Source organism: Pseudorca crassidens, chromosome 18 (genome assembly GCF_039906515.1).
Source record: "Pseudorca crassidens isolate mPseCra1 chromosome 18, mPseCra1.hap1, whole genome shotgun sequence".
NCBI classification, from domain to species: domain Eukaryota; kingdom Metazoa; phylum Chordata; class Mammalia; order Artiodactyla; family Delphinidae; genus Pseudorca; species Pseudorca crassidens.
The window spans coordinates 56,905,906-56,929,346 of NC_090313.1; the positions used below are offsets into that span (position 1 = coordinate 56,905,906).

At 37.6% G+C, this 23,441-nt stretch overlaps 2 protein-coding genes across 3 annotated transcripts in view; one reads left to right on the plus strand and one right to left on the minus strand.

The window, feature by feature from the left end:
• Positions 1 to 23,441, plus strand: part of DNAJC15 (DnaJ heat shock protein family (Hsp40) member C15) — a 65,621-nt gene that overhangs the window by 24,472 nt on the left and 17,708 nt on the right. For both annotated transcript variants that reach the window (XR_010937067.1, XM_067713751.1), the window contains exons 2-5: positions 2,045 to 2,096; positions 4,383 to 4,456; positions 13,140 to 13,216; positions 22,625 to 22,695. Coding sequence is in view for 1 of the 2 variants with exons in the window: in XM_067713751.1 (XP_067569852.1) it covers positions 2,045 to 2,096; positions 4,383 to 4,456; positions 13,140 to 13,216; positions 22,625 to 22,695 (274 nt within the window). In the remaining variant the exon portion in view is untranslated. The remainder of the gene's footprint in view (positions 1 to 2,044; positions 2,097 to 4,382; positions 4,457 to 13,139; positions 13,217 to 22,624; positions 22,696 to 23,441) is intronic.
• Positions 18,025 to 19,473, minus strand: LOC137210842 (ubiquitin-conjugating enzyme E2 Q2). The gene has a single exon (XM_067712852.1). It carries the CDS (start codon positions 19,292 to 19,294, stop codon positions 18,161 to 18,163), a length of 1,134 nt encoding a protein of 377 aa, XP_067568953.1. The 5' UTR covers positions 19,295 to 19,473; the 3' UTR covers positions 18,025 to 18,160.

Below are 23,441 nucleotides of genomic sequence, written 5' to 3' on the forward strand. Positions count from 1 at the left end.
GTGGTTAAGAATCCACCTGCCAACGCAGGAGACACGGGTTCCAGCCCTGGTCCAGGAAGATCCCACCTGCTGCAGAGCAACTAAGCCTGTGCACCGCAACTACTGAGCATGTAGTCTAGAACCTGTGAGCCACAACTACTGAGCCCACATGCCACAACTACTGAAGCCCACATGCTTAGAGCCTGTGCTCCGCAACAAGAGAAGCCACCGCAGTGAGAAGCCCGCACGCTGCAGCGAAGAGTAGATCCCACTCACCACAACTAGAGAAAGCCCGCGTGCAGCAACGAAGACTCAGTGAAGCAAAATAAATAAATAAATTTATTTTTTTAAAAAAGTCTAACTCTTTAAAAAAAAAAGGAACTGGAACTGAGGAGAGGAAACCTAGATGAACTTTCCTCATCTTGTCTATGAAGAGCTCTAGACTTCTAAGAGAGAGTTACTGGGTGTTAAAGTTAGAGCACCTTCATACAGTTGGCCTTTGTGTCTTGATGTTTATCCTTATAGAGTCTCCTCTTGAAGACTTGGGGCTTTGATTTCCTAAGATTTGCATTCCCTTACAGAACTTGAAAACTGATGGCTATAGGGCCTTTTGGTTTTACTATCCATCTAGTCTCAATCTCCATCTTATGATTTCTGCTGTACTGTTGTGAAATGACTCCATTCTATTCCCTAGTGAGATTATTGTAGCTTTTTTTTAGTTTTTGGATCTTATGGGTTTGCCTCTTTCACCACTAATCAGACAGAAACCGTTTCTATAGTGTCTCTCCTTAATTCTGATCCCATCAGAATTTGATTTGGCTGCAAGTACCTGAAAACTGAAAATAGTAGTAGTATCTTAGAAAGACAATTTTATTTTTATCTCATGTAAATAGAAGCAGTCCAGGGGTGCTGTGGCAGCTACATGATCATCCAGGACGCGGGCTCCTTTCATCCCATTGTTCTTCCTTCCTTATCCGACATGGCAGCTCCTGGTATAATGTCTACATTGCAGCCAGCAGGAAGGAGGAATGGAAAGGGAGAAGGACATTCCACCGTCCCATGAAGGACTTCTCTGAGGCTGCACACACCACTCTGCTTATATCCTATAAGCCAACACTTAGTAAACATAGCTGTACCTAAGACTAAGGGGGGGCTTGGAAATCTGTGTCTGGCTAAAAATAGGAAGTTTGATCCTGTAGAAGAAGGGGAAAATGGATCTTGGGGGGCAACCGTTGATCCTGGCTACATAAAACCTTTTTCTGTTGTGACGAATATTTTCCCAAGGTGGTTAAGGAGAAAAGCATAGACTGATATGGAGTATATAACTAATTTAAAATTTATCAGGATGAGCTCATAACTGAGTTCTTGGCTCTTACTGTAAAATTTTTACATTGGTCTAGAAAGGTAGAAATAAGCTAACTCTTAAGTTATTCATCACTTTTACTAATTTTTCACACTTTGACTTCTTTTCTAAACATGGATACATTTTATCAAGGTTTTTAAATATAGCAGCGTCCATTGAGCATTGCATATGTAACTGAGGAGGAAATATTTACCTTTTAGCTTTATAGAAGATAAATACATTAAACCCACTATTAAGAATAGTCTAGGGGCTTCCCTGGTGGCACAGTGGTTGAGAGTCCACCTGCCGATGCAGAGGACGTGGGTTCGTGCCCCGGTCCGGGAAGATCCCACATGCCGCGGAGCGGCTAGGCCCGTGAGCCATGGCCGCTGAGCCTGCGCTCCGCAACGGGAGAGGCCACAACAGTGAGAGGCCCGCGTACCACAAAAAAAAAAAAGAAAGAATAGTCTATAGAAAACATTTTAGCAATAGGTAACATAAAAGCTCTTGGTTAGAACAAATTCAAATACATGGAAATTAAATGAAATCTAGAATTATTTTAATTCACTGAAAATTAGCTGTAATCCTGAAGATTTTTAAAAATTCTGCACCACAGAGCTTGAGGAAAATGTGTTATTAATCATAATTCTCATTATTTAAAATGATTTACTTTAAAAACCCAGTATGTAACACTATAAGTGATAATTATTTTTTCCTCCATAGGCAAGAAGTTTGATAGCTGTGGGACTGGGTATTGCAGCTCTTGGATTTGCAGGTAAGATAAATAAAGGATATATATCAATAAATGTTGCAGGAGAAATATTTCCAAGTAGCTTCTATAGTGATTCATGAGAAGACCCTTAGTATTCTGAGGTTTTTGATTTTAAGACATACGTTCCCATTCTTTGCAACATTTATAGTCACTGAAGATTTGTCAGCACAGCAAAATCTAGATAAACTTTGTAGTGAAGGAAATTAACGATACAAAAGCTAGGAAAACTAGCCCCAATAATAATTGATCTTCCTGACATTTTTTTAGTTTGAGCTATAGTGTACTATTAAAAAATAAAATCTCTTTAATATGAAGCAGTGTAAGTGATAATGGGGCTCTTTTATTCTCCCATATTTTTTTCTTGCCGATAAGAATACACATTTTCTGAGCTGTCAGTTCTTTCTGATGAGCGTAGCCATTCTTTATAGTATATTTATCATTCATTTTAACATGTTGGTGTAATTTCTTTGACAAACCCAGGAGAACTTCTTTTACTGCCAAAATCTTTTTAGAAAGAATAAAGATTTAAAGTAAAATTGCTGTCTCTTCTAACCATTAATTTATAGTTTTAAATTGCATAGCTATTCTCTAATTAAATGTTAATCTGAGAGCATTTCCTTGTTGATAAAGGTTTACATTTTTCATTTAGCATTTGTGTCTCTTAAGTTCCATGGATTTGATCTTGTTAATTGGATCTTCTTTTTAGGTGGAGCTACATTCCATTGTGGTTATATGCAGTGAGATCCAATAGAAAAAGAGACATAAAAGATTTTGTTTTGTTTTGTATAATATTTAATTCCACACAACTCTATTTAAAGCACCTTACCAGTAAGAACTTTAAAATCAGGAAGATCAGTGGTTCAGTTTCTCTTGGTTCTTGTACTGTCAAAGTCTTGTGTCTCATATAACTATAGTTAACTACTTACTGAGGTTTCATGAGAAGAGCATCATGTCTGAAAAGGAATTCTGACAAACTTGCCCATAAACATAAAACAATTTTTGTATTAGTTACTGTAGCAGAATAGGCATAGTTATTTCAAATTCAAGTGTAAGATTTTTATTTGAAATTAGAGAAAGATACTTTTGCCAAGGTCTTGTTTCTACAATGAGAAGAATTGGTGTATGTATTCTATACATACTACTCTGTTGCCAAATTCAGTTTACTAACTAGAATATTAATAGCAGGCAGTTCTCTTTCAGGGTCAAATACGACTGAAGAGTAGAATTTAGGAGAAAGTACCCCTAGACTATTGGAACTAGATATTCTCCTCTATAGTTAAAGTAAATGTCCGGATGTCACTTCTTGAAGCCTTTAATTGCTTTTTTACATTGAGATTGCATGATTGTGGTTTTGAAGGAATTTTAAGGCACTTTAAAAGCCAGATTTTATACTGTTGTAGAATCAAATGGAAGTTGATATTTATATAAGAGATTTAGATGAGTTAGGGTTTCCGCTTCATTTAATTTTACTTTATTTAATGTTCTACTTGATCTCAAGAGCTTTTTATCTCCTACTTAGATTGGCTACTTCACATCTTCCTATGTCTAGCATCCTTTGTTTTTCCCTGTAACATGTTGTTTGCACAGGAATGACAGTATGTTTAGACAGGTTACTTCTTATAAAACATCTATGTAGTTGAACTTTCCCAGCAGAAATCTTGATCTGCAAATAATGTTATGGTTAGAAATTGAATTTAAGTTCAGAGGGTCATAACTGGTTTTCTAGCAGAGCTTTGGGAAAAGAGACTCTAGTATTCGTAGACACACATTCTGATTAGGGTACAAAAGGTAAATTAGCCAGATAATATTTTATTCTTGTTCTATGCCCTCAAAACAATTTAGGACCTGTTTTGCTATTGATACTTAGTTGTCCAGACTCAGAGGAATTTTGATTATTAGGATGCCTAAGAAAGGAAAGCACTAAAATAAAAGAAGCTTTTAGGAGAGTAGTCATCCTCAGTGAGAAATTGAGTGCTAGGGTGTTATTGTTTTTATGACCTGTAACATTGTATAAAAGTAGGATTTTATACATAACCATTGAAATTTTCTAATTTTCTAATTATGAACTAAAGCTTAATTTAATAGCTATGAAAATTATATTAAAATGAAATCTGTCCTCCATTTAATAAATTAGAAATTTGAAAAAATGTGACTGTCTTTCAGGTAGATTTTGAGATAGGTATTAAAATAACATATACAAAGTAAACAGTAAATACTGTGGTGAGCACTTTGTGGGTGTTGGCTTTCATTATAGAAAATACATTTGCTTTTATTCCTGTTACTATTTAGGTCGCTACACATCTCAAATCTGGAAACCTCTAGGACAAGTAATCACAGAAACTGCAAAGAAGATTTCAACCCCTGTAAGTTAAAAATGGCTTTAGTTAGAAATCTAACCTTGCTTTGATTTTTGTTTATATGCCATTATTGATAGTAATTCAGAAAAATGTTTTGGATTTTCATACAAATGTTTGTATCATTGGCAACTTTATTGATTTAGTTTCTTTTAAGTTTCTTGGTCATGTTATTTTATATCTAAGCTTATTCCTGACTTTGACTTTGAATTATCGTATTCCTTTTAGTAGTATTACATCAACTTTGAGGTAATTTATTTTCCTTGTTTAATTAGTATTCATTTAGTGATTGTCCTGTGCCAGGGGCTAGGCATAGCTGGTGAACAAGACAGATATGGTGCCTGTCCTGATGGAGCTTACCCAAAAGTTGATTTCATCTTCAAATTTGAAACTAGTTCCCTCGTACCACCACACCTGGCTATCTCAAACATAAAATTATATGATTGCAACCTTGAAACCTATAGGGCTGATACATTCATCTACCAGCATTACAGCTACTCTGCTGAGCTGAATATAAGTAAAAGATGAATGATAGTAGGTGTCTAAAAAGCTATAGTGTGGTGAACTGGGTGAACTGTGGTTTGTGACCACTAGAGACCATGCAAAGAAAACTCACTGAAGCAGTACAACATAAACATTGATTTCTGGGAAACAGAAGATCTGGGATAGATCAGCTTGACTTACAGCAATTTGAGAATGAATGGCTTGTTTTAGCAAAGGCATTATAGGCTTGAGGCTTAGTTAGTCATGAACAATAACCACACTTTCAAAGGATGACATACTATATTATGACAGATAATTAAACTCGGGGTCAAAAGAACTGCAAGTGATTTTGCAGACTTATAAATGCATGTCTGTGATTAGAGGGAGCATGTGTTTATTTTCTGTTTTCCTGTTTATATTTTATTTGGCTAAAGTATTAATAGGTATTTAGCATTCATTCAATAAATGTTCATTAAGCACCTACTACATACTGGACATTATTGTGGGGAGTGGGAGGTAGTCATGAACTAGACAAAGACACTGCCTTCTAGGAGTTTACTTTTTAGTGGAAACAATTAACAAAGAAATAAGATACATAATATGTAGAGGTGTTGAAGGTAGGAGTTTAGTTTTCTTTAGAGAACTAAATCAGCGTAAGAGATTGATTCTTTAACAGCAGAGAGGAATCTATATTAGATAGGTCTGGGAAGGCCTCTCTGAGAAGATGAGGGAGCAGGCCATGTGAACATCTGAAGAAAGAGCTTTCTAGTGGGAACACTGCAAAGGTCCCAAGGTGGAAATGAATTTAGCAGCAAGAGTAACTCCAGTGGAGTATGTGGAAGGAACAGTGGTAGTTTGGGCCCAGATCACTTAGGGCCAAATAGACTGTGACAAAGATAGCAGATTTTGGTTTAAGTGTGATGGAAAGCCTTTGGAAGGTTTTGAGCATGTGGGCAACATGATTACCAATTTAGGTGATCACTCTGCCTGCTGCAAAGAGTATAGACTAGAATGAGTCAGAGGAGAAGCTGTGAAACCTGTTAAGAGGGTACTGAGATAGTCCAGGGACTTAGGTGATGGTGGCTTGACATAGTTATTTAAATGTCTTTCCATATGTTTATGTAAAGCAAATTGAGGGACTTTCAGAAATCATTTCTCTCCTGTTTATGCTGATCTTCAGTAGATATATTTATACCATAAATAGACTTGTGTTTTGTAGAACTACATTATTTAACACTGAAAGGAAAAGAGAAAGAAAATGAGAAACATTTCACTGCTCTGTGCAGGCGCACAGATAACGTAGAATAGTTTAAGAGATTATTATGGGTATCCTGAATGCAGCCCCTGCATTTTTTTCTTTTCAAAGGTGTCTTTATTTATTTATTTATTTATTGGCTGCATTGGGTCTTCGTTGCTGTGCGAAGGCTTTCTCTAGTTGTGGTTAGCGGGGGCTACTCTTCATTGCAGTGTGTGGACTTCTCATTGCGGTGGCTTCTCTTGTTGTGGAGCACGGGCTCTAGGCACGCGGGCTTCAGTTGTTGTGGCATGCGGGCTCAGTAGTTGTGGCTCGTGGGCTCTAGAGTGCAGGCTCAGTAGTTGTGGCTCATGGGCTTAGTTGCTCCACGGCATGTGGGATCTTCCTGGACCAGGGCTCGAACCTGTGTCCCCTGCATTGGCAGGCAGATTCTTAACCACTGCGCTACCAGGGAAGTCCTGGCCCCTGCATTTCTTAAGGAGAGAAAAGTGATACGTGCCCCCTTTCCCTCCCTTTTGTGGGCTTCAAGTTAAGACAAGTGCCTTTTGATAAATCTGGCCCCTTTTCCACAAAGTACTACTCTTGCAGTTTGCAGTGAAACATCTTGGAATATCTTTATCATCATCATAATTATACCTCAGTGAAGATAGGAGTTTTTAAAATACTTCTTTAAATATTAATTGTTCCAGGGAAATTGAGGAATGAAATATATACATACTTCCTCTTGGCACTGATTCCAAAAAGCCAAATTCATAAGCACAGCATTTACAGTGTTTTGATTTTGTAACTGTGTTCATTATTGAATCAAATAGCATTACTAACAAATAGGGACTGTAGTTGTGTGTCAATAAATCCCTGTCATTCAAAAGAGAATGTTCAAGGCTCAAGTTCCCATGGGTTCTCTTTTCATTTTTTCTTAAACTTTATTCGCTTCTTTGATGCTTTAACATCATCTTTTTCTTAAATCTCATCTTTCTTTTTCTCATGCTTTTTTCCCCATTCTTCTGGAATATTGCCTAGAATAATTTTGTTCATATGGAATGCATGGAGAGTTTGTTTCTTTCCCTCTCACTGTTGTCACGTAGCTGCTGGCTCCTTGGAATCTGGTGGAGCCAGTATTAGAGGGATACTACAGAAGTCTCTGCTCAGACGGAGTCTCCGTGCCCACCTTTATACTTTCCTGCATACTCTCAGCCACATTTTTTGGTACTCTCAGACTTAGCCAGATTTTCTGGTGTTCTTTTTCCTTTGTACACTGCTTGTTTTGATTTTGATTTTCTTTTGTTTGTGCTTTTGGTTTTTAGGTTGGGGTGATTTTTGTTTGTGTGTTTGTTGTTTAGTGCTGGAAATTTGGGGGATTTTCTCTTTATTATTGATGTTCTGAAATTTCACCGGAATTTTTAGCCTTGGCTTATGTGAAAATTGCCTGTTTTTTGTTCTGTTAGATCCTCATATATTTTTTCTTTATTTTTTCCTTCCAATGTGTCTCTGCTCCTGGAACTCATATAAGTGGCCTTTCTCAGCAGTTTGGTAGATTTACTTCAACAATTTAATTGAATGAGAAGATTGGCAGTGTGCTGTGAGCACGTAGGTGGCTTATATTAACAGTCATGTCTCTTCCAAATCAAGGAGCCCAGAGGCAGTCTTGGAACCTCCAGAACCCAGGAGTGGTTGAGTACTATGTGTATTTTACTGCTTGGCATAACTGTCCCCCTCTTCAGCCCTCTGGGTTCAGTGTGATCTGTTGGTACTCGCCTTTGCTTCTCTTGGGACCTACCACCCACAGCTGGGTGCATCCCAGGCATGAGATTCTCTTTCTTGGCCTGAGGCTAAAGTGGTAGGTGGCAGGCCCTTATGCCCAATGCTAATGGAGTTAGGAATCATCTCTCTCTGCTGTTCTGGTTTAATTAATTACCCTGATGTTATTTTTTGTGTTTGTTGACTCTGAATTTAGTCAGAGGGGCTGCTAAATTGGGGCTGCTGTGATTTTTTTCTATATGTGCAGTCTTACCTGTTTTCAATCTTCCAGGATTTCTTTAAACTTTCTGGTTTGCTACTTGATCCATTTCTTGTTTTCTAGGCCTCTTATGGATTTTTCTTGTTTAAAATATCTTTTCTCATTTCACAGGCACTTTGGAAAGCAAAAGACTTTTATTATTAAGTCTGCTGTTTTGAACCAGTACCTTTTACTTGATTTTTTTTAAGTATTAATGTATATTATTGACCCAGCTGTTGTCTAATTACCGCTAATTTTTTTCTTGGGGAAAAAACCCAAGTCATTTATCTTCTTTTGAGGCTTCTGTTTTTCTATTTGTTAATTTTTCTTTTTACTTGAATACAAGTTTTTAAAATTGGACTTACATTGTTTTATGGTTAAGTGAAATTCATGGAAATAACACTAATTAAAATCATCCTGTGGCTCTATAAATCAAATAGATTATTATACATAATTAAAGTTTATAGTTTATGGTAAATGTGTTTCTTCTCTTAAGACTATGGAATGATATATTTTCCTGGTTGTTTGGAGGGCTTTTATGTTTCAAGTGATTGAGTAAATTAGCTAATGAAGACTTTAACTTGGTTCGTTTCACATCTTCTTTAATAATATATAGCACTACAGCATTCAATGTTAATTTTAGAAGGAAAATTATTTTGATTTTTGTTTATATATATTTTATAAATAAAATAATACAAAATAATAATTTGTAAGGTTCAAGGTGTGTTTCCAATAGACAGAAGAATAAATCCCACTATTTCTGTTCTTGGAAATTCTATTAGAAAAATATAACCATCTACTCCATCTGTTTGGTGTTCCTTATTGTAATCACATCTTTTTGAATTTAAACATTTCCTCGACCCACCAGTGTTATCAGAAAATAGTTCTGCATTGCCTTTGTCTGTATATCCTAATATAATGCAGTACTGGTGTATTACTTGTAAGCTTCAAAGGGCTTACAATTTCTTTTTAAAATTATGTAATGTAAAACCTAAATTCCATATGAGTGTAGAAGGCATGATTTTTTCTGAAGTAGCCTGAGCAGTTGCTTTTCGTTGTTTTCTCTGTCTGCCTTTCTGTATATAGCCCCCAAATATTAAATGTCTATCCTCAAAAATGATATAGCTCCTTTAGAAGGATTATGATGATTGTATATTTACTTGTAAGCTTATTTGTAAACAGGTCAGTGTTTTAGGGTATGAGCCTCATCCAGTTGCTAGACTTTAAGTAACCTTTTCTTAGTCTCCTTTTCTACCTGGAAAAAACAAAGTAAAAAATTTGCTTAGATATAATGGCTACTTTTAGGGTTAATGAGCTTTGTGAATATAGTGGAAATGACAGTTCATGAAACATCATCAATTTATGCTGAAAATTTGGAGCTCACAAAGGTAGATACTCATAGAAATATTAGGGAGTAAGGTATGCATCTAGTAAAAATTTTGATCACCTGAGAGAAACCTTAAAACCAGCTGTTCTTCCTCTGTTAAGTTTTCTATTCCTTTATATGTATTCCCCTATATATCTCTTATTCCTTTATATATTCCCCTGTGTGTGTGTGCTTGTGTATATATACATAATTTGTCCACATTAATATGTGTACTTAAACAATTTGCTTCCCTTCCTCCCCTCACAATTTGGAGGAGGGGGTGGTTTTTTGTTTTCTTCCTAGATTGTTAATTACTTGAAATTTGGAATAGTACATCATATTCCTCACAGTACTGGTACATTGATAGATTAGCATCTATGTGATAAAGGACAGAACTTCACTTGTCTCATTTGAAAAGGTCCTGGCACATAGTAGGTGCTAATGTATTTGTTGAATGAGTTAATTGCCAGGGAATTATTACCAATGGAAATTTATGACAAGCTGTTCAAAGAGAATAGCTTATACAAATGACCAGATCTGGCTCCTTAGGACTCATTTCTTAAGCTCTAATAATTTAGTTGGTTTCCTTTTAGTCCCTTTTTTTTTAAAAAAAATTGTATTTGTAACTGTGTTTATTGTTGAAAATTTAGAAAGTAAAAATAAACATGAAGAAAATAATTATTCATAATTCCACCACCCCAAAATAACATTTTGGTGTGTATACTTTCAGATTTTGTTTTATGCAAGCATACACTTTGTTTTTCCTTAGAAAAATATGGGTTCACGTTTTAGAAACATGCACGCATTCAATCATGTGTGAATTTTTTTCCTTCTAAAAGTTGAGTTCATGCATCTTGTTTTCTCTAAGAGCTCCTGAAGAGTTGTCTCTCTTTGCTGTCTCCCATTCCTTTCCTCCTGTTCTGTGTTTTTTGTTTTTGTTTTTTTAATTTATTTTTGTCTGCATTGGGTCTTCGTTGCTGTGCGCAGCCTTTCTCTAGTTGTGGTGAGCAGGGGCTACTCTTCGTTGTGGTGCGCGGGCTTCTCATTGCAGTGGCTTATCTTGTTGCGGAGCACAGGCTCTAGGCGCGTGGGCTTCAGTAGTTGTGGCGGGCGGGCTTAGTTGTTCCACAGCATGTGGGATCTTCCCGGACCAGGGCTTGAACCCGTGTCCCCTGCATTAGCGGGTGGATTCTTTACCATTGCGCCACCAAGGAAGCCCTCTCTTGTTCTCTCTTAAACTCACTCTAATCAAACCTTCACTTCCAGTACCTTCACTAGACTTAGATTTACCAAAGGATAAATCCAGCCGTCAGCCCTCAGTTCTTGTCTTACTTGACTTATTGGAAGCATTTGAAACTTTTTTTTTTTTTTTTTTTTTGCTACGCGGGCCTCTCACTGTTGTGGCCTCTCCCGTTGCGGAGCACAGGCTCTGGACACGCAGGCTCAGCGGCCATGGCTCACGGGCCCAGCCGCTCCGTGGCATGTGGGATCTTCCTGGACCGGGGCACGAACCTGTGTCCCCTGCATCGGCAGGCGGACTCTCAACCACTGCGCCACCAGGGAAGCCCTGAAACTATTTTTCACTTCCTCACTTTTGGCATCTGCTTTTCCTCCTCCTGTACCACTAGGCCATCACAGTTTCCTTTACTGATTCCTCTCCATCTCTGTGCCATTAAATGTTGCAGTTTCTAGGGCTCAGTCTTTGGGCTTCTTATCTACACTCCCACTCTAGGTGACCTCATTTAGTCTCACACTTTTAAATACCGTCTGTGTACTCATGACTCCCAAATGTTATCTCCAGGTCAGACTTTTCCTCCACTTACATAGACATTTTTGAAACTTAATGTAACCAAAACCAATCTCCTGATATGTGTTACCCACAAGAAACAAGTAACAAATAACCACGCCTTGTCTAAGTCACTAATGGCAGTTTAGGCCAGAAACCTTGCAGTCATTTGCAGAGTGAGACAAAGTTTAGCAAGCTGTTAGTTTATTAGAGAATGCTCTTAGGATCAACAGCTCCAGGAGGCAAGAGAAGGAAGAAGAATGGAGGGATAATTTAGGCTGCAGTGCAGTCTTAGTAAAAGGCCTGAGACAGTGAACCCCCCGGGACCTCTGACGCTCAGGTGTCTCATCGTGATTATCCCGATTTGGGGCAAGAGGCCATGAAGCTAAGTGACATCACCTGGGAGGTAAATATAGCTAAGAAGTCCAAGGACTGAGCCCTGGAGAAGCACAGTGTTTATACCCTGACGTCAGCCAGTCATCAGCTAGAGACCCTCCTGCGAAGGGGGCGTGAGCTTGACATTCTTCAGCCAAGGCAATTGCTGGAGTTTGACAGCTGAGTGCTGTCTGCCAGCGGCAGCCCCAGTGTCTGCGGAGTAAGTGCCTCAGCTCTGAAGGGGGATCTGTGCAGTGTATAGCAGCGTTTACTGCATCATCTTTAGTTCCCTGCTTTTTCTCATATCCCATATTCAATCCAAGCAAATGTTATTTCTGCTTTCAAAGTACATCCAAAATCTGACAGCTCTCACCTCCTCCTCTACTACCACATTGGTCCATACCAGCATCATCTCTTGCCTAGATTACTGTTATGTCATCTTAACTGGTCTCCTGCCTGCACTCTGTACCTGTCTTTCTATTCTCTATACAGCAGTTAGAGTAATTCTTTTAAAACCAAGTCAAATCTGTTACCCCAGTGCTCTGGTTCTCCTACCACTGAGAATAAAATCCTAAATCATTTCCATTGCTTCCAAGGCCCTCCACAATCTGGCGCCTGTTATCTCTCTACTACTTCTCTCCTTGCTCAGGCCTCTCCAGCCACATTGACCTTTCAGTCTAGTCTTCTGGTCTCTTGGCCTCCCTGTCTAATATCCTGATGTCCTCCTCACGTTGTCAGCTTCTCCTCTTTCTCAGTCAGCCAGTCTAGTAGGTTAAAAAGATGTCTGTCATCTCTACAGTAAGTGACTTGGTCAAGGTTATCCAATGAGAAAATTACCGTAGAGCTTAGATAAAGTTCAGGCCTTTTGCTTCTACTGACCTGTTTTATTCCTTCAGTGTAGTGTTTATCTTGGTCATAATTTCTTGTAGAGGATTATTGTTTAGTGCTCTCCCTCCCCACCTCCCACAATTCCAAGTTGACTTCTGGAAAATACATTGCTCTTTTTTTTTTGAAAAAGATTTTTTTAAGAAGATGTTGGGGGTAGGAGTTAATTAATTAATTTATTTTGGGCTGTGTTGGGTCTTCGTTTCTGTGCGAGAGCTTTCTCTAGTTGTGGCGAGCGGGGGCAACTCTTCGTCGCAGTGCGCGGGCCTCTCACTGTCACGGCCTCTCTTGTTGCGGAGCACAGGCTCCGGACGCACAGGCTCAGCGGCCATGGCTCACGGGCCCAGCCGCTCCGCGGCATGTGGGATCCTCCCCGACCGGGGCATGAACCCGTGTCCCCTGCATCGGCAGGCGGACTCTCAACCACTGCGCCACCAGGGAAGCCCTGGAAAATACATTACTCTTATTGCAGCTGTGTGATGGGATTGAGGTCATGCCATCTCATATGTGGAACTAATTATTTCTTGCTCTTTCTTTCCTCTATAGAGTTTTTCATCCTACTATAAAGGAGGATTTGAACAAAAAATGAGTAGGCAAGAAGCAAGTCTTATTTTAGGTGTAAGGTAGGTGTGCTGCATAAGTATTATTTTGTTCTGTGACTAAGTTTGTCTTGAAAAAGAAGAAAATGTGACAGTAAAGTTATCCTTATATTTTAAATTATGAATAGGAGGCAGAGGAGAAAATATCAAATTTTTACATTTTAAAACCTCAAATCTAAGAAATTATCCTACCACCCCTAAAAAAAATCAGGCGTATTTGTGATGTGCCTTTATTTCTTAACAAGGAACTACTGTATTTTAATACTAAAGTTCCAATGCAATTATCAAAATAACCTTTATTGTGACAATGAATTCTTTCTGGATTCAGTTTTCTAATTTGATATGTGTCATATTTTTGGGATCTGTTTCACAGTTCTTTCTTAGTTCCACAATTTGACATCTAGCATATTTCATTATATTTGTTTTACCTTAGTATCCATTTATTGTCTAACTTTGAATGGCTTGGAGAAAGTTAATGATATTATGTGATTGCTGTATATCATTTAACACTTAAAGTTAATAATACATCCCCTACCATAGATTTACCAGTATCTATATTTGTTTACCTTATGTTCCCTTAGAGCTCACTCAAATTTTAATGGGGGTTGGTTACAATATGTTAGCTACAACACATCTTATGGTGACTTAGTCAACATAATTAAGGAGAATAGATCATAAAGTCCTATATCAACAGAATTTTTAAATCTCTTTTAGATTAGCAGATACTTAAGGCCAAACATTTTGTAATTTCTTATGACTAATCAAGAAAAAACAAAATGGTGGGTAGGGGAGGAACAGCTCAATTTAGCTTGGTGCTTCATTTAAATATAAGAAGAGATGGGGGCTTCCCTGGTGGCGCAGTGGTTAAGAATCCGCCTGCCAATACAGGGGACACAGGTTCGAGCCCTGGTCTGGGAAGATCCCACATGCCGCGGAGCAACTAAGCCCGTGCCCCACAACTACTGAGCCTGCGTGCCACAACTACTGAAGTCCATTCCCCTAGAGCCCGTGCTCCACAACAAGAGAAGCCACTGCAACGAGAAGCCTGTGCACCACCATGAAGAGTAGCCTCTGCTCGCTGCAACTAGAGAAAGCCCGTGTGCAGCAATGAAGACCAAGTGCAGCCATAAATAAATAAATAAAATAAATAAATTTATTTTAAAAAATTAAAAAATAAGAAGAAATGGGCTCTCTCACTGAGAATACAAAAAAAAGAAATGATTTTAAGCAGGGGAACCAAACTAGGAAATTAGCTGTATTGCTAACTATTCTTTTCTTTAATATTATTCAGAGTGGCATTGTTATTTTTCTTGGCCCCCATATCATCCCATTCATAGTGTTGAAATGTGAATATGATGCACATTATTAAACCAAACACAAAAGTTTTTGAGGGTATCATTTAATATCATCCAAGGTACTCCTGTTTTTAGGAAAGATAATTAGGAGTTGACTTAAGATACATGGTTATAAAGTTTTATCCCATCGAGCTGGAAGCTGTACAAAATTTCACAAGGAAAATTGAGTGGCTAACAGCACAGACTCTGATAACAAGTGAATCTAGGTACAAATACCATTTTTACCACCTGTTAGGTGCGTGACTTCAGTCTCATCATTTGTAAAATACAGAAAATATTAGTTTCTACTGCATAGGGTTGCTGCGAAGATGAACACATATGAAGTTTTAGCATAAACGTAGAACTTGGTAATTACCCAATAAATATCAGGTAAGCAGACAGATCCTCGTCCTGATTCTGTCACTGAGGCACTTATTGTTAGCTTTTCTGCACTTCAGCGTCTTCATTTTTGATTTGGAATTAATAATATCTGCCTTGTCGGAATTTATAATGACATGAGTGACCTTTTTATCCACGTGCCTGCCAGATAACAGGTGCTGCATAAATGTTGGCGCCGCTCCATTCCCATCTCTGTCATGAATGCAGAAGCTAAATATTTGCCCTTAACACATTAAATAGAAAGGTGGACCTTATTTGCTTTCCTCTAGCCCTTTCTTTCAGTCAGGCGGCATTGATTTTGAGGAGATTCTCAAAGTGTGAATACATTGCTGTGGTTCCATTTTCTGTGATAAGTGAATCCAAATGATTTAGACTGCATAACAAGTAGGTAAAGACAAAATGGAGCTTGACTCTGTTGATACTCTATTTAAAAACAAAGAAACCCCTATGTTACTAGATGACTATGTTACCAGATGACTCTGTATATTCTTACATATTGCGTAAGCCTGAAATATTTTACTGAGCTGCCCAGGAAAACTTAATATACCTGATATATTCTGAAATTATGCACACATTTGTGATTTTCAGACTTTCTAAAAACTTCTGTGGAACTCTGTTTAAATGTTATTCAATAGACTAGTAGTAGAAAAAGATGAGACCCAAACTGCTCCATTTGCTACAGGATCAGGGAACACTACTCTGTTCTATACACCCCACTCACCTACTCCCAGTCAAATGCATTCCAGGGAGCAGTTTGAAATCCCTGATCTAGGCAAAATGATATTTAATTTAAAGTTACATTTTCAGTTTGTGGTGGAATTGTCTATACTGGAGATATATCAGAGCTACGTTTAATTTTTAATGCTTTGTTTAAGAACTAGGATTCTCTCATCTTGCTTAATCTTTACAAGACCAATATCAAGGAGCTTATATCCTATATTTTCTCCTAGTAGTTTTAAGGTGTTACATCTAAGTCTTTAATCCATTTTGAGTTAATTTTGGTGTGTGGTACAAGATAAAGGTCCAGTTTTATTCCTTTGCATATGACTGTTCAGATTTTCTGTTCCCAATAAACACCATTTATTGAAGAGACTATCCTTTCCCTTACTGTATATTCTCTATTCCTTTGTTGTAAATTAATTGACTGTATAGGTATGGGTTTATTTCTAAGCTCTGTTCTGTACCATTAATCTATGTGTCTTTTTATGCCAATACCATACTGTTTGATTACTAGAGCATTTGTAATATATTGATAGATTGAAATCAGGAAGTTTGATGCCTCCAGCTTTGTTCTTCTTTCTCAAGATTCCTTTGGTTATTCAGGATCTTTTGTGGTTGGTTCCATACAAATTTTAGGAATTTTTGTTCTATTTCTGTGAAAAATGCCTTTGGAATTTTGATATAAGTTGCATTGAATCTGTATAGTGCTTTGGATAGTATGGACATTTTTAAAAAATTACTTCTTCCAATCCGTGAGCACAGCATATCTTTGCATTTTTTTGTGTCTTCAGTTTCTTTCATCAGTGTCTTCTGGTTTTCAGTGTACAGGTCTTTCACCTCCTTGGTTAAATTTATTCTTCGGTATTTTATTGTTTCTGATGCAATTTTAAATGGGATTGTTTTTTTTTTTTTTTTTTTTAAATGGTTCTTTATTCATAAACTTGATGCAAGTTTACAAAATTTACTGTACATTGCCAAATAAATCTGCAATGAAAAATAAAGTCCCCAAAAAACCAAAAACCAAAAAAAAACAAACAAAGCATGCCGAATGTGCAGCTGTCAATCTGCTAGCCATCAGGATATTAAAGAATTCAATAATGTATTCAAGATTTAGCCTTAGGTTTAAGGAACTTTAATGCTTTAAAGAATTCTTCCTTGTCACTTATCTGAGCAACTGGCGATCATAACTTTACACAAATGTAACCAAGTGAACAAGAATGCCAGAAAATCTTTTTCTACTGTCTTCTTAACCAAAATAGAAAAAAAAAAAAAAGGAAATTAAACACAATAATGCAGAAGTGCCAAGTCTCTCAGATGTGGTTTACAAAGTTAAAAACTGAGTCTCAAAGCATAAGAAACACTTTTGAACTTTGTAATTGGTTTGTGCAGAAAAAATGTGCTTCTGGATTTCTTTTTAAAAGTGCTTAATAACTAGAGTTTACTTTTAAATCAAATTTGGGTATATAAAAAAATCTACTACCAACCCAACAGGACTGATTCTGGTAAGGCAATAAAATGGAGAGTACACTGATTTAAGTCAGGTTTTATAAAAGAATTAATATATGTAGAGTTCCTATTAGTCTTTCAATGTAAAAGCCATTGTTATGACTATAGCAAAAACTTTAGGTCTCCAAATTAGATACTTTTTGTACTTAACTGTGCAGTTTTTGTTCAAAGAGTCTTTGTGCCAATCACTTTATAAGTTTATTAGTTTACAACTGATTGCAACATCCCGTTAATAAAATGGAAACGTAAAATGACTTAGTATTTAAAATAACTTCAAGCTCTATACTTCAAGCTCTTCTTCATAGTAAATATTGAACCAACAAGAAGCAGATTCAGCCCAGCAAGACTCTGATGCCCCAGTGGAAATGACTACTTACAAGCCTGAATTGGCACAGCCTTGCTTTGCTTTGCCTAAAAAGTACAACTTACTAAAGAGCAAATCTTGGAAAAACAATTCAGATCTTCATAGCCATAAAAAAAAAAAAAAAATCTTAACAGTTTAATGTTTCCTGTCATTATTTTGGCAATATCATAAAATGGTTTTAACCTGAAAAAGCTACTGTGATTTAGAACATCTTAAATTTTCTAAACCAATATTAAACATCAATTAAACTTTTATTGGCTTTAAATGGAACAATATATTGCAAATCCTCATAACACATGAGCTCAAAATGGGCAAGTTGCCCTCAAGTTGCAACTTCAGTAACCTGATGCTGACTTGTCTGCTTAACACATTTCACCTTTCAAAGAAAGAGATAAGGAGTGGCCAGTATGTGTATTTATCAGGAAAAATATAGTAAAGGCCCCACTGCTCAGTCCAAGGTACCTAAAATGAGAAAAATGGAAAGGCTGTAACTTATACTGGATCAGTTGACAGATTATCCACTAAAATATCTATTAGCTAACATCTTCGGTACTGCTGTTATAGGGGCACTCAAAGCTTGTGTCTGCATGTTGGAAAGATTTTCTTTAAAGCAACATTGGTCCAAACATACAAAAGTCAACACATTTAGCCATCTTCCTTTGGAGGGGTGTACCAGCCATTTTTCTCATGTATCTGTACAATGGAATTATAGGATTGTTGGGCTCTTGCTAGATTATATTGATTCTTATTTGCGCCAAACTGCACTCTGGCTTTGCCTTTGACTAAGGTGGCATTGATTTGCATGATGACCGATTCTATTGAATAGGCACTGCTCCAGCCCTGTTTTGTGAGTAGTTCCATGCATAATGCTCCACCACCCAACACATACCCTCCTGAGAGAACAGGTAACACCACTCGAACAAATGGAGGATCAAATGGAAAGTTATCCTTAAAAGAGAAGTTAAGCAAAATATATTCTATGCCTTCTTTTTCTTTTAAGATCTGAAGATCACTGTGCAAAGGACTATCAGGATCAACCTTCTGCAGTTTAACATGCCAGTCATATAAACTGTCATTTATGAGTTCCACTGAATAAATCCCTGTTTTATAACTCTGTGATCTGTATATGTCCCTGAGCTCTTTCATAAGTCTATCTGAAGCTTGTACAGACCCAGACACTGCACCATTTAGATGGTCTTGCCTTTGAGTCTTCCTAATTTTCTCTAATATTGCCAAATTTTCTTTTTCAATTCCTTCATCCTCTGACTTTTTCCCACTAATAGGCTCTTCTTCCTTCATTTCATAATGATCTAAGTCTTCTATATCTTCAGCCATCTCTTCCTCTTCCTCCTCTTCTGAAGTCACTTCTTCTGCTGTCCCATTCTGACCCGTGGGTAGTGGTTGATCTAGCATCTCAACATCCAGGTGCTTAGGAAGGTTATATAATCTGCAGAGTTCACATATCAACCACTTCAACTGCTGACGAAGCGAATTGTTGTTCTTAGTGTCTTCTAGACGTTCCAGAACTGATGTCAGATTTGGGTCATCAGAGTCCACAAACCATATTGGTGAAGAAGATGGATAAGATTCCGTGATATTGCAGTGGAGTGTGAGCGGCGGCGGCGGGGAGTGAGGGCTGCCCGGCGGCGCCGGTGGCGGCACCAGGAACTGGCAATGCAGCTCGTCCAGCTTCCAACTGACGATGCGGAATCTCTCGTGGTTCTTGTCGAAGATGGACGCCAGGAACTTCAGCTCGGCCTTGAGCCCTGACACGGACATCTTCCCCTCATCTCCGGCGGGAGGGGTGCGGAAGGGGAGCCGGGCCCGGAGCCGCCGTCACGGCCGCGACCGCCCCGCGGGGCCGGCCCGGGCCGCGCTCTCGCGGCTCCGCCTCTCCCCGCCGCCCCGGCCCGCGTCGGTCGGGGCTGGAAAATGGCGAGGGGCTGTGTAGCGGCCTGGGCGGCTGCTCCCTTTGTAACTGACTCCCTAAATGGGATTGTTTTCTTGATTTTCTGATAGTTTGTTATTAGTATATAGAAACAATAAATTATTGTACGTTGATTTTAGAGCCTGCAACATTACTGAATTTGTTGATTAGTTCTAACAGTTTTTTGGTGTAGTCTTTAGGGTTTTTTATAGGTAAAAATGTCATCTGCAAATAATGACAGTTTTACTTCTTCCTTTCTCATTTGGATGCCTTTTATTTCTTTTTCTTGACTAATTGCTCTGACTAGGACTTCCAATGCTATGTTGAATAAAGGTGGTGAGAGTGGGCAACTTTGTCTTGTTTCTGATCTGATCTTTTCATCATTGAGTATAATGTTAGCTATGGGCTTTTCATATATGGTCTTTATTATGTTGAGGTTCGTTCCCTCTATACCAACCTTGTCAAGAGTTTTTATCATTAATGGATATTGAATTTTGTCAAATGCTTCTTCTACATCTATTGAAATGACTATGTGATTTTTATCCTTCGTTTTGTTTGGAATAAATCCCACTTAATCATGGTATATGATCCTTTCTTTTAATGTATTGTTGAATTCGATTTGGTAATATTTGTTGAGAATTTTTGCATTTGTGATCATCAGGGATATTGGCCTGTATTTTTCTTTTCTTGTAGTGCCCTTGTCTGGTTTTGGTGTCAGGGTAATGCTAGCCTCATAAAATGAGTTTGGAAGTGTTTCCTCCTCTTCCATGTTTTGGAAGAGTTTAAGGATTGGTGTTAATTATTCTTTAAATGTTTGGTAGAATTAAGTGAAGACATCTGGTCCTGGACTTTTCTTTGTTGGAAGTTTTCTGATTGCTGATTCAGTCTCATTAGTAGTAACTGGTCTGTTCATATTTTCTATGATTCAGTCTTGGTAGATGCTTTGTTTCTAGGAATTTATCCATTTATTTCTCCTAGGGTGTCCAATTTGTTATTGTATAGTACAGTTCACAGTAGTCTCTTATCCTTTGTATTTCTGTGGTATCAGTTGTAATCTCTCCTTTTTCATTTCTGATTTTACTTGAGTCCTCTGTTTTCTTGGTGATCTAGCTAGTGGTTTGTCTGTTTTGTATGTATTCTCAAAAAACTAGCTCTTAGTTTCATTGATTTTTGGTTTCTTGTTCTTTCTAGTCTCTATTTCATTTATTTTCACTGTGATCTTTATTTTCCTTCTACTAGTTTTGGGCTTAGTTTGTTCTTCTTGTTATACTTCTCTGAGGTGTAAAGTTAGGTTGTTTATCTGAGTTCTTTTTTTTCCCCCTGAATGTAGGCTTTTATTACTATAATTCCTCTTAGAAATGGTTTGGCTGCATCCCATAAGTTTTGGTAGGTTGTTCATTTGTCTCAAGATTTTTTTTGATTTCTCATTTGACTTGCTTTTTGACTTGACTTATTTATTTTATTTGTAGAAGAATGTTTATATGCTTATGTAGCAATTGATAATGTATTTTAACATGTTTGATGATCTGTTACTTAACCCCAGGAGATTAGAAATAGCAAGTAACTGGCAAGTAATAGCTAGAGACTAGAACACTGGTAGAATTGAGGATTGACAACTGACAGCAAGGAAGGCAGCGTTCAAAACAGACAGAAGAACTTAAATGGATAGCATTTTATGACCATTTAGGAGAAGGGCAAGCAAACCTCTGCAGACCTTGAGAGTTTCTTTGCACTTAATTGGTACTCATGATAATGCTTTTTGAGTCATTCAAGATATGCTAGATTAGATTATTTATACCCCATTTTTTAAAAAGTAGGAAATGTAATACACTTTCATAAGCATTCTTTATGTTCATGATAATAACTACTATTCTTTGAACACTAATTTTATGCCAGGTCATGCTCATCCTTTTTGCTTATATAATCTAACTTGTCCTTAAAATAATCCTAGGAGGTATGCTTATGAGAAAATTTTGCTTGTGAGAAAATTATAAGTCAGAGAGTTCAAGTAAGCAAGACGAAGTATTTTTTTGTTTGTTTTTGCCGCACCGCACGGCATGTGGGATCTTGGTTCCCCAACCAGGGATTGAACCCGCGTCCCCTGAAGAGGAAGTACGGAGTCTTAACCACTGGACCACCAGGGAAGTCCCAAGACAAAGTTTTATAGATTATGAGTGATGGATTTAAACCAGTGTCTGAATATCTCTAAAAGTTCCTGCGTTTAGCCCCTACAGTGTGGTTCATCCATACAGATGATTTTGAGTTTCACAGCAACCACTGTGTACTTTGGGTCAGCTACTGTTATTTCCATTTGAGGCTCAGAAAAGCAGCTTAGATAAGCGAGTATAAATATTAAGTAGGAACACCAGGATCTTGTTATTATTAGTGTTAATTTTTTCCCTTACCTGGAAAATGTACTAGAGAGAAGGAGTTCCAGTACTGGATAAATTAGGTTTTGCAGGAATAATTTTAGGTTTATTTAACTTTCTCCTTTAATTTTTGTTTAGAGCATAGGCTCTAACAGCCAAGCTTTTCCCATAGTTTTCTCACAAAGCTAAATAAATTATGAGCTATTAAGGGTTTTGAGATGTTCTGTTGAAAGATAATAATAGTAAAAGCTAACTATTATGGAACATTTGCTACACACCAGGCACTGCTGTAGCACTTTGTTGGCATCAACTAATTTAATCCTTGTAATTGCTCTATGAGGACTATGTTGTTCCTATCCCTGTTTCACAATGAAGAAACCGAAGCTCAGAGAGGGTAAAAAATTTGACCAAGGCTACCCCATCTTTCATGGCAGTGCTGGGATTAAAATCCTGAAGTCTGGTAGCCCTAGAGTTCAAATACCTGTTTGTTACATTATATATACTGCCTTCCCCTCAAAGAGCTTGAAGCATAAATTTTCAAACTCACAGTAATAGTCTACAGGCTATGATTCTCCTATCCTTATATTGTGTATATGTTTTTTTAATTGAGAATAAGGACTGAAGGAAAGTACATGCAGCATTGAATATGATTTATTTTGATGGTTGGTAGAATGAAGTGACAAGCTGTAATTTCATATTTATCCACAAGATGGTGAAATTCTCAGTTTTTAATTTCTTAAAACCATATAAACCATTAATTTATAATCTGCATTTGACACTATTTGTTATAAGCACTTTAATTTCTTTTTACAGCCCATCTGCCGGCAAGGCCAAGATTAGAGCAGCTCACAGGAGAATCATGATTTTGAATCACCCAGATAAAGGTAGGTAAAATTCCTGTTATATAGCTGAAATGGAAATTTATGTGTCACACGTGTTGTGGTTTTTCTTATAAATAAATGAGCCTTTAGATTGGAGTTCAGTGACCCACCGAAGTGATGCATTTATAGTTATCAGTGTTGGAAAACTTTGTTAGCAATTTCTATATATGAGTATCTAACCCCTGTTTGAGGCTCCTAGCATTTTTTAATCTTTTTAAAAAATATTTATTTATTTTACTTACTTATTTTCTTTATTTTTTTGGCTGCGTCAGGTCTTAGTTGTGGCATGCAGGGTCTTTTGTTGTGGCATACGGGATCTTCTTTGGGGCACGCGGGCTTCTTTCTAGTTGTGGCGCTTGGGCTCCAGGGCATGTGGGCTCTGTAGTTGTGGTGCGCGGGCTCTCTGTCGAGGCGCATGACCTCAGTAGCTGTGCTGTGTGTGGGCTTAGTTGCCCCGCAGCATGTGGGATTTTAGTTCCCCGACCAGGGATTGAACCCACGTCCCCTGCATTGGAAGGCAGATTCTTTACCACTGGACCATCAGGGAAGTCCTGAGGCTCCTAGCATTTTGATGGAGAAAGAAAAAACATGACTTGTGGACTCTTTGACTGTATTAACTGATTTGGGCATCATGAATTACATTTGTTTAACCATACACATAAAAGTACAAGACTTGGAGGGTATTCTCTAAATCTCTTAATGTAGTATGTCACAGATGATTCTGAATTTCTTAATTTTATTCTGGAAGG

What these genes read in the sequence shown, in the direction of transcription:
- LOC137210842 (XM_067712852.1), bottom strand. Translation starts at nt 19,294, where the DNA reads ATGTCCGTGTCAGGGCTCAAGGCCGAGCTGAAGTTCCTGGCGTCCATC.